Consider the following 12116-nt stretch of genomic DNA (forward strand, 5'->3'; position numbering starts at 1 on the left):
AAGAGGTGCCACTTCTTCCTTTTCCTCGAGAGAGAGAGAGAGAGAGAGAGAGAGAGAGAGAGAGAGAGAGAGAGTGTGTGTGTGTGTGTGTGTGTGTGTGTGTAGCTGGGCACTGTTGGAGCCTGCCACTTTAAGGGCAGTCAGGCAGCTACCAGGTACCTGATGGCAGCAGCCATCTCGGGAACAAGGTATATAAAGAGGTTGCAGTTTGCTGCTGCCAGGGCACGCAGAAACATCACCTAGCTGAGCTGCAGCAGGAAGAACCAGGAGGTAAGGGCAAGAGCTGATGCAGATGGTGAGGAGGCTCTTGGTCCTAGGCATGACTCAAAACTGCACCCTGCCAGGTGTGGGCTCCAAGTGGCGTGAGAGCCCCCAGGAAATACCAGGCCAGTTACCACCCTAGTAAAAGGTGGGTCAGGGCGCCTTAATAACCCCAGCTCCCACATCCCTGGTGGGCAAAATCGGGGAGCACTGAGGCAGGGCCCAGGTTGGTGGAGGGACCTGTGGTGGCACCCAGACTATGCAGTGGAGGTCTGAAGCTGCATATAGGAGCCAGCGTAAAGCTCCAGGGAGGTAGGGCCCTGAGCCTTGGGGAGCTATTAAGGAAGCTCCTGGGGCCAGGGATAAGGGGATTGCCCAGGGAGGGCATGGGGACAGAGCTCGGAGCCCCGAGACTGCGGAAGGAGTTGGAGCCCTGAGAGCTGCAGATTGCACACCTGGCATCAGGGTGGGAAAATGGGCTGCTTCCCACTGGTGTAATACCTTAACCAGTTTCCAACAAGGCATGGCAAACGAGAGAGGCAGGTGGTTAGCCCAGAAACAGGTGGGCAGGCCAACGTCGGACTGACTCTGGGAAGGCCCACTTGCTACAATATGGTACTTAATTTCTCTTTTGAATCTGACATGTAAAACTTAAATATTTTTTCTCACATTTCAAAAAATGAATAAAGGAATAATTTAGGATGAAGCTATTAGCTGAATTCAACCTCAATCCATGGATAATTGCTGAAAATGCATGTTTTGATTGAGAAAGCACACTATTTACTGGGAAAAAAAATCCTTAGCTTCATTTTGGAAAGAGAGATAAGTGGATTCCTCTTCCTTGAGAACTGAAGTATCTGCCTAATACTTAGCCTAATTTTTTGGAATGGACAGTAGTATGGGTTTTTTTTAAGCAGTTACATTTTAAAATATCAATGGGATGCTTGGCATTGTAGAGTTTACCATTATGAAAAATTCAAAACACAAGTGTCCTGATCTTGAAATCCATGCCCAGTTTTCCAATTTAATTTTACACAGAACCCCTACCTCCACCCCCAGATAACCTGAAAATATTGTAGATCCACTATCTTAGACTTCTGGCACTAAGCTAATCAATTAAAGTGGTGCATTTTTCAAATAAACCACTAATATTCTATTAACACTTTACAAGTAGGATGACAAAGATAAAAATAAATGTGCCTTGGGGAGGTTTTAAGGCATATTACAACTAACAGAATCTTTTCTGCCATCTTCTACAAAGACTGACGGCAAACACAATGCCACGATAATGGTTCAGCATGCAATTATCCCTGCTGAAGTGCACAGAAGGAAGCAGAAAACAAATGAGGCCAACAAATGCCTACTCTCTCAACTTCTTTGTGAAAATAAAATCCAGAATGACAGAACTAGTGAGGAGCTGGAGGCTACTAAAGGGTATTTGCAAGGCTAGCTGCAGATATATTATTATCATTGTGAAAGGGGAAGTTAGAGAGAACCTATTATTATAATTGAAAAAGGGGAAGTTAATGGGAATGATTAATATTATATTAAACTTGGTGTCCAAGAAGAAAATGTTTTGAAGATGTGATGGGAGAGAGAGAATTCAGGGCTAAGGCATAAAATACAGGTGAACACAGCAGGTAAGTGATTACAGTGGGAAGGGAAGTGATTGAAAAATTGCCGTCGTTCTTAATGTGCAACTAGCATTTAGAGCTCATTAGCAACTCACCACTCTAATCACTAATGGGGGATGCAAAACTTCACTGAAAATCAGTTCAATACTTGTCTGAACTTTTAAGAAACAGAGTATAAGAATATGACCTCAATTGTTTTTCTCAGATGGATCCATTTGACAGCTTCCAGGATTCATAGATAAGACCCCTCAGAAAAGCCCCTTCAACAAGTTATTGCTGAGATGTTGCATTCATATTTACTCTTCCTTCACCTGGCACAGTACCAATTCATCTTTTAGTCAGACAATATCAAGACTCAGATGTTAAGTGGCAAAACACATCTGACTTTGTCATGTTTCCTGGACAGCTACTTGGCTCCTTGCCCCATAGTCAGTCAACCTGCCAGTTTGTGGATGACTTGTTCTCCTGAATGCCATTGCATTTTATCTTCCTTTTCATTCTACAAAATTGACATTATTTTAACTCTGAGGAAAATCCTGCCCCTCTTCAAAGGGTCCACAGGAGAAGTGAATACTTTTGATGAACTGGGAATCAACATACTGAGAGCCATAATATCAAGCTGCAGAACGTTTCATTGTACCTTTGTAGATGGGGCAAGATGTGCTGTGGAAGGATCTATCAACATATGAACCCTTCAGTTCTTTATCCCAAAGAGGGTGAGTGACAGAGCTCCTGAGACTGCTTCATTAGTGCAGCAACTGCAATTAGATCTGAGGTGACCGAGCCAGCATCAGGACCTCAACTGTGCTAGGTGCTATACACACAGTAGAACAATATTCCTGTCCCAAACACCTTACAAACCAGGGTGAGTTATGACAGGGAATCACGACAAACAACAGGGTAGAAGAAGAGAAGGTATGAGTAGCAATAACATCACTTGCATGTTCTGCCTGCTCATTATTAAGGTCTTTCCCTGCTTATTACCACTAGGTGGGTCTAGAATCCCTGGAAGCAAGAAAAGGAAGTAGCAAAGGGAATCAAAATAGAGAATGAGTCAGCTGTTGTGTGTGAGCTGAGCAATAGGCTGGAGGCATCTGGTCAGTGGTAGCAAGATAATATAAGGGAGCAGCCAGCAGGGTGGAAGGAGGGAGTGGGAGGAAAGAAGGCTCTAGTAAAGCAAAAGGATTTTAGAGCAACCTGTTGGCAGAAACTGTGAAACTGTCTTGAAAGTGCTTTATTTGGTCTTACCCATGGTCTTTTAGTCTTACCACAAACTGATTGTTGCTTGGAAGTGGCAAAGATTTTTCTGCCAAAGAATTTAAAAAATGTCTTTAATTTAAAATTTCATTCTTATAATTGCACATACATTCTTCTGTTTTTTATGGGAAATTAAAAATGAACTTAAAGTTTTCAATTAAAAACCTGTTTTGGAAAAATGCCATTTCCAGAGAAAAAAATGTTTTGACTAAATCAGGGGTTTTCAACCTTTTTAAAGGAGTGTACCCCTTCTGGGTACCCTTCTGATGGGGGGAGGGGGGAAGAGGCAGCACTTGGGTGCAAACCGGTGGCGGGGGCTTGCACATGGAGGTAGCAGTGGCACAGGGTGGCAGACGGCAGCGGTGGCTGATGCATGCAAGCTCCTCCCCCTCGCATCCGGCCAGCTGGGCAGTTCCTGTGTGGCCCACAGAGGGGAGCTGCTGTCCTCACCCCTCCCTGGCCCTGCTCCTGGGAGAGGGCAGCATGGGGTGGTGGGTGGCAGCGCTCCATCTCTGCCTGCCTGTGTGTACCCCCCTAGCCCCTTTCCAAGTACCCCCAGGAGTATGCATACCCCCAGCTGATAACTCCTGGACTAGTTTTGTCTTATCAGAGCACTCTGGCAGCCCCAGTGAACACAAGCAATTTCAATTCCAAATCTTTGATCAATTTTATTGTTGTGTTCCCCCCCCCATACATATCTCTGTGGATTGACTGATTTCCTACCAACATCACAGCAGGGTTTTGAGTTGATAAGAAGAGAAGATAGGGTCCTTGTGAACATGTTTAGAGAATGAATTAATATGAAAATGATGACTCGGAAGCATGGATGGAAAAGCGGGGAAAAAAAAAAAAAAATCAGGAAAACAGGCATCAGCAGCAACGTGAAAAAGATAGAGACAGTGTGTCAAGACAGAAAAGCATATCAATGAAGAGGGGCAGATTTGTACAGAGCTTTCAGGGTGATATTTGAACTGGATTCAGTAGGAAATGGGGAACCAATGGAAGGATCCATACAATTTATGTGCTTGTGAGTTATGGTCATATCAACAAGTAAGAAAGGAAGATGCATTTATGTAGAGGCAACCTGTCCAGGAAGGAAGATGCAACAGTAATTTGTCAAATAAGGCCTGAAATAATGGTGACAATATGATTCTCAGTATAGCTTCTTAGCCTCAAAGAAGAATTTCCTTTACCTGGAGTCCCTTAGTATTCCCAGCAGATAATCAAACTGTTTTGATTTCTGCATTTAATAGAGGATCTTCAATTTTCTACATTATCACTGAAAATGTACCATTCAATGCTGACCCTTGACAACTTCCCTGGTTCTCAGATGACCTAAAAAGACAGAACACACTCAGAGCTTGCTGACCTAATATACTTGATACAATAACAATGCTAAAACGCAGGAAGTTTAAATCTCTCAGTCTTACACCAAAAATCTTGGAACAGGCAAAGAGAATTTTCCTCTTTCATCAACCATTGTAGTGACAGAGGTTTGGTTCGTAGGACTGTTTCCAGACTATAGGCAGTTTAGTTAACCACAACTGCCTGCAATTTATTCCAGGACCCAGAAGACTGTACTAAGAACTATCAGCCATATTCTAAATTAAGATCATCCAGGCCTACAATCTTATTTATTTGGATTTCTGGATCTAGTAGATGACCACAAGATGGGAGATTTAGGTTTATTGCAATATATACATTTGTAAGATCCTCTAGCAATGTGTATAATACATGGCACGAGACAAGCAATTTTGACATTTGTGAACAAGGTATGCAGAATGAAAGAAAGAACAGATGAAATGAGCAAATTAATTAGTCCATCTCTTCTTGAAGCCTGGATGTAAACACATTGGAGGATGCATCTGAAAACATGCCTGGAGGCCTCAGCTCAATTATTAGTGGACATTTGCCTATATCACAAATCTAAACAGAGACTGCAAAATAGTAAGATGCATTTCCTTGTCTTGGAGAAACTTAGGCTTGAATAAACAGCAGAAGGTTACAGGTCAGATGCTTTAGCATAGCTCAGAAGAGTTAGTTGTAAGGTCCATGCCTACATTATTTGTGCCTGCAACCCACAGAAGGGTAACTAAGAATTCTGGCATGTGGGGTGTGGGGAGGGAGGCCAAACTGCAGTGGTGCAAGCTTCCTAGACACTGGCTGCTGCTGCAGTGACCCAGGCTCCCCAGGCGTTGCCATTCTGGTGTCCCTTCTAAATTGGCGCCTGGAGCTGGGCCCAACTCACCCACCCCTAGTTATGCTACTGGCAAGCAATACTATTAAATCCTTTACTTATCTTCCATATTCACCCAAAATAAAGTTTAAGTTTTCAATATGTACATCAGACGGCAGCAGCTTTCATAATAAATAAGCATTTATCCAGGATCCATTTCTGCCTTCTGTGTACTGCACTGACTTGCCTGCCAACCACTTTCCACATACGTTTACTTATGAAAAACTCTAAATAATTACATCTCAGTTTGGAGAGTCAGGAGCAAAATGAACAGACTATTGAATGCCCACTGGAAAATGTGCATTTTTGTTTGACACAGTACTATTCTCTTCACATCTAAAATGCTCCCAGTGAATAGGATACTTTTAATAATGGGTCCTATAGAAAATCATCAGTCAGCTGTTCTCATATTTTTACTGCTGCACCTTAGAGGAACATATAGCTGAACAGTCAGACTGATGAGGCACAGTTATACAACAATCAGTCAAAGTGCCTGCTGTTCCTAAAACAGAACCATATAGAAAAGCTAGAAGCATAAGATAAGGCAAAGCATTTTTTCTGTAATCAAAAGCCTTGAGTTTATAAAATGTATCCCTGGAAAAGAAATCTCTCTTCTCTTCCATCCACATGCAAGAGAGCAAAGCAATTTCTCCAGGTTCACTCTAGAGATTAATCATCAACACAGCTTCTTTATTGATGGAGTCACAAAACACGGCTTTGGCACACAGTACCCACAGAACTTTTGGCTTCACAATGTGCTTCAAGGAACCAGGTGTACATTGGTGATATTTTGCTGGTCAGATTATATTTCTTTAGCACAACATTTTACCTCATAATTCTACAATACTTGAACAGTCATCCTTTCTCTCTGTCTCTACCATACAGAAAATGGACCTCAAACCCCTGAAATTAGGTTGAATTTAGTTATTTCTCTGCACTAAGCTGTGACAGTATTGATTTACTGAAAAAATAACCCCCCTTTCCAGACTTTCCTACTAAATCACAATGTGAGCTAGTCATGTAACTGGATTACAGGAAGCATTAACACTAACAATTGCCCTTTCAAGTTGAGGCACCAACAGCACTGCTAAAGGCTGGAACAAAAAGGTCAACCAGGGCAATCCAGCAAATGCTGTTGCTTGCCCTAAATGATCAAAACCAAAAAGACACAACAAGCAGCAAATGCTACTCAAGAACATAAAGGAAATGGCATAAATATATTAAAAACAAAACAAAAAAATCTTTCTGAAATTATATTAATGTTATGATCCACTTAATTTTACATTTAAGGGAAAAAATGTAGATAAGCAACACTCTAGAATGAGCTCAAATCTGTTTGAATTCTCATGGCCAGCATGCAGTGGAAGAACTGCCCTTTGATGGAAGATGCCTTTAGGGAAACTTCTTATTATAGGATTAGCCCTTTCATTTGTTGAATTTCTCAGAACTTCCAATATTAAACATGCACTTTCATGAGCACTCGTTCTAAAAGATGATATTAAAATAGCATTATCAGACATGCCCTTAGAAAGATGGAAATCACAAGTTAAGGCTCCCTTAACTCACATTGTTGGGCCTAGACATTAGAGCCCATATGGTTCTGTCAGAAAAGAAAGTCTCAGAGCAGTGACAGGTTCTTCATTGCAAAAGTGAGGTAACAAAGCTGCAGACTATGGTCACTTGATAAGAACTTAATGTAGCTTTAATAGGCCAGTTATATAACTGCCCATTCAAAGCCTGCTGTATTTAGGTTTAAAGGCAACTGCAGAATCATCTATTTGAAAGCCCTGGGAGACCTCACAACATGTTTGGAGGCTCCCAGTTCTGTCCAACTTTTCACAGGCTCCACAAAGTACTATCACCTTTTGAAAGGAGTGACTATTATATCACAGTGTACTCTGGGCTGAATTTGCTCACATCTGCATGGGCAGCTGTATTCAAGTTCAGGAATCATCTTTAGAAGAGGCCAAGTAAAACTTGGAGTTTGGAAGGAAAGGGTAGACAGCTTTATTTGTAGAGGCTAACTTGGGGACACACTCGGCTAATATGCCCATCAGCTGGCACAGAACACTTCGCCTTGCTGATCAGCTCTTCTCACTGGTGCAACTGCACTGACAGCTGACAGGTCCCCAGGGAACAGCACCATCATCAGCTGCTCCATCCATCTCAGTGCAGAAGTATGAATAAGGCTAAATCTGTGTTGTTACACATCCCACACCAAACAGGAGCTGCACGTGTTGCCCATAAGAACAGAATTTGATCCTTAGCTACTAATCCTCTGGAAATACATTTTTACTATCAGTTAGCATTGGTATAAAACATTTCATGAATCCAAATGTATTCTTTCACTGCTGGTTCTATTCTACCTCTTCTGTGTCTCCTGCATTTACTTACATTCCATTTACATCAATAGATGAGCAGATATTTGGTATATTTATCAGAATAGCAACCTGGAGCTACTTGGGTGTGTAGCAGCAGTCAAATAGCCAAGGCAAAGTCAAAAATCTTCCTTTTGAAAAAATCCCTATGCTAAAATGCCAAAATGTTGTACAACAGGGTAGCTTTATCCTCATTAATCATTTTTAAAAGCTTGTGTTTTTTAAATCTAGCATCTTTCCTAGAAGAGTATTTCAAAACAATTTACAGAATTAGTCATATCCTGAGAGTTACAATTAGTCATATACTAACAACTGAAGCTTAGTAATTCACACTAATGAGTGGGAGAACTGTTACGAATTACTGAATTCTACACATTAGAAAGTAAAAAGAGAAATCCTCCTCTTTTCTATATGGTGAGGCGGGACTATACCAGCATCCATGTAAGCTTTACTGTGCCAGGAAGCAGAATTTTGTTGCCCATGCAGAATTCATGTAGTCCCTGCATATGTCATGGGACACAGCCCCGCAAGGACTATTTTTACAGAAAGAGAAAAGAACAGTGGGGAAGGAATGGAGTGAACCTGATGGATCAGTGACTACATGGGCTCAGTGGCTTTCCCTGGCATGTAGGTAATAGCTTCAAGGACTATACCTGCCTCTTACTGCAATAGCAGTCAATGACACTTCAGTACCTATTGATTTTTTTCTCTGCACTCCATACGGAATGGTGATCTGCTGGGATCCTGGCTTTCTTTGTTTAAAAATCTCTAAATCTCTGATAAAAAAAAAAAAAATCACAAATTCTCTGATTAACACCCCCCACAAATTTGTGTTTTTTGTGATTACAATCACACATCACTATATATATAGGTATCAGTTGAACACAATATTTTACTGATATATGTACAACTTTAAAGCAATTTGGAAGCCTACCAGTGCCTTAACCACTATAATAAAAGACATTCTAAATACCTATCCATTTTGGTGTTTGATTTTGGGTTTTTTATCACAGAGAATCAGAGCCCCTCCTGTCCCCTTCATTCACCAGGATGCAGGTCAAGCTGCAGCTGTTTCCCCGTGCTGCCCAACTGCTTTGTGCTGCTGAGCAGCCCTGTCTGCCAGAGCCCTGTCCATGACATTGCCCCTCACTCCTGACCCAAAGCCCCCCTGGGCCCTTCTGGTGCCCTTCACTCCCCACCCACAGCTCCCCCCCAGCCCTGCCAGAGGGGGCCCCTAGCTTCCTGTGCTTTGGGGCCAGAGATGCAGGTTTGCAGGCCCTTGCATCACCCGAACCCAAGCTGCTGCCCACAAGAGGCAGCAGCTGCTGCGGCAGAATGGAGCACAAAGCCTGGCTCCTCCTCCCCCACGGTCGGCACGGCCAGAGTGGAGCCCATGCGGAACAGGGTGCATGTGGGCTGCCCACTGTGGGCTTGGCGTTTCATAGTTTCATAGTTTCTGACGGGTTCCCCGTCCTGCTGCTGTCCTCCTGGGGCCTCCATAAGCCAGTGGGAGGGACCTGGCATGGCAGGGTAGAGCAAGGTAGGGAAGCTCATTGCCACCACTCAGAGCTTTGCACCACTATGGCAAGGCACCCCCTGCCTGCCCAGAAGCAGTGAAGGGCACAACTCCATGATACCACTCACGCTGCTGCTAGGCAGGCAGGGGGCACTTTGCCATGGCGGCACAGGGCTTGCGGTATGGGTACTGAGCTTCCCCACCCCACTCTGTCCTGCTGCACAAGATCCTGCCCATTGGGTGGCAGAGGCCCCGGGGGGAGGGCAGCAGGATGGTGAGCCCAAGGCCACAGTGGGCAGCCTGCACCTGCCTCCACCCATGCACAAATCTGAGAGCACTTGCCTCCCATGCCCCTGCCAGGAGCACACGCAGTGGCGGGGAGCCCCCCCACCCGACCTCCCAGATGAGCTGCCTCTGACTCCATCCTGCTCACCACCCAGGCTCTGCAGCTGCACATTCCAGCCCTGGGTCCCAAGCCCCACACACTGCCAGCTGGGCAGCAGCCCCAGCCCCATCCAACTCCCTCCCCCTCTCCCTCCTCCTTCATTATGGGGGCCTCAATCCTCCCCTTCTCCATCACCAGACTTACCTGTGGGAAGCTGCTCTCCAGGCTGCCTGTGCATGTGTATGCTCCTTGCTGGTCACCCTTCTCTCACACCCCCCAGCCCCTTGAAGGCTGGAACTCTGCCAGCCTCCAAGGGGGAACCTACTGTTTCCCATACTTTTCTCCTTTAAAGGAGAAAATCTGGGTTTTTCTCCTTAACGGTTTGCCAGAAAAGTTTGGCACAGCTCCCAGCAACTTGTTAGGAACCTGGCCAGGAAGCTTCCTTTTTGGCCTGACAACTAAGTTCCTGTCTGTGACCTAGAAAGTACCCAGTGTGCATCTCAAATGCAAGAATGTTTATTGCTGCCTCAGTAGGACAGAAGGTTTTGTAAATTAAATGCTGCTCAGAGTTTTTAAATAGTTTTAAAACCCACACAGCAATGGAGAGTCTTTCACTGTCTTCATGAGTATAAATTCAAAGACAGAAACATAGAGGAAGGTAGGTATTCAGGACATCTAAAGAAAAAATAAGTTGCTTAACAACATAGGAGCAGATCTTCCACTGTCTGCTTGTTTTGTGCACATGCACACAGACACACAGACACACCAGGGCTTACTGAATGAGAACTGTACTTGAATAAGAAGGACAACATGAGGGATGCATGGTGTAGCCATTAATTTAGTCTAACTGGTCCCAAATCTCTTGGATTATCAAACCTCAAAATCTCTCACGGCCCACCATTCATTCTTTTCATGCACCTTTTAATTGCAAGGGTGGAGCAACTCAAACTATGGACCATTTGCTGTGGTCACTCAAGTCAACAGTAGTCTGCAAACTAGTTTGGAAAGCATTGATTTAGATCATTAATGCCTTGGATAAAAAGGCACAAGCAGCAATATCAAGATCTGGAGAAAGGCACTTACCACTACAATAATGTTAGCTGCTGGAACAGGGAGATTTTCCACTTCCAAGTCCTGACCAGTCATAGCCAATAGATTAAGGGATGGATCATACACAGATCTTGGGAATGGTGATTTAACAATGATGGCAGGGTGCAGCTTGCTGACTTTGTTGTGGGAAGAGGAATGGAAATTGTGTTTGTTATTCTTCTGGTTGCTTGTGTCTAAACTTCTTTCTAAACTTTGCATGTGGTGATAGATAAATACAGGTTTCCCACTCTTTCTCTGATGAATTGCCAAGAAGTGGTCATTGTCTCCTGAAAAGCTTCCTGTGGAAAGACAAGAGAATACCAATGCTTTAAAAAAAATTATAGACTCACCTGGCTATTCAGATTTCATAAGTCACGTAGCAAAGTGAGCTGCCTAGTTTTTGCAAGATTTGGTGAGATTAGTATTAGAATATGGCACTTTCAAAGCTCACAGTGGACATTTTGACAATTGTAGATGATCAACAGTACTATATTGTACACAATATTTGAGCCAACCTGTCTATGAGGTATTTAATCACATAAACCTCTTCAGTGTGGGACAGAACTGTAATCCCATGTTACCAGTTGAAAACTGAGGGATAAAAAGAGAGACCAAATCCTGAAAGTGATTTGGATGTCTACAGTCAGATACAGGTACACACAGATCAGGGACTGGAAAGCAGAAATTCCAGATCCAGCAGAGTGGAGGATCTGCCATTTCCAAACATGGAGGGCACCAGACCTCCAGTTTCCTGCTTTCAGGGTCCCCTAGTTCCAGCAGGGGGGCACTGAGCCTCTGGTCCCCTAGTTCTGAAGAATCCCAGTTTCGGTGAGAAGAGGGTATGTGTCGGGGCATTCATAGGAGCAAATAGGGGAGTGTTCACTGACACAGTGCCCTGCTTTTCCTTGCTTCACCCCCAGAAGTAGGAAATATTGGAGCAATGTGGGATACTGGAGGACCAAGCCCCCTGTCACATTCTGTAGGCTGTATATATATAACAGGAATAAATGGTTTCTAACTAGTACTTTCTTTGGGGTTACTTTGGAAGCACTTCTGCCATTTTTGGAGTGCATCATAGGGTGTGTATATTTGAAGTGCTTCAATTTCTACGTCTGTCTGCACCTTAACTTGCTCAAACTTACACAAGAAGTCTGTGGAAGAACAGGAAATGGAGCCTTTGTCCTCTAAATCCTGGGTTAACACCCTAATCATTTCCTCAGATGCAAGGAAATGGACTTGAAAGGATGAAATGCATTACACAATAGAATACATACCCAGTGGAGCTGTGACCCTGACCCAGGCTCCCCTGAATCAGGCCAAAATGAGGGAGGATGTCTTCTGTTTATTATATTTCACACAC

At 43.7% G+C, this 12116-nt stretch overlaps 1 protein-coding gene across 1 annotated transcript in view; it reads right to left on the bottom strand.

Moving 5' to 3' along the window:
- PTPRR (protein tyrosine phosphatase, receptor type R) overlaps nucleotides 1-12116 on the bottom strand; it is a 302767-nt gene that overhangs the window by 264269 nt on the left and 26382 nt on the right. Inside the window, exon 3 of the mRNA XM_019514731.1 lies at nucleotides 10751-10939. Coding sequence (XP_019370276.1) covers nucleotides 10751-10939 — 189 coding nt within the window. The remainder of the gene's footprint in view (nucleotides 1-10750; nucleotides 10940-12116) is intronic.

Source organism: Gavialis gangeticus, unplaced genomic scaffold, assembly GCF_001723915.1.
Source record: "Gavialis gangeticus isolate Ggan-Ray unplaced genomic scaffold, GavGan_comp1, whole genome shotgun sequence".
In the NCBI taxonomy this organism is placed as follows: Eukaryota; Metazoa; Chordata; order Crocodylia; family Gavialidae; genus Gavialis; species Gavialis gangeticus.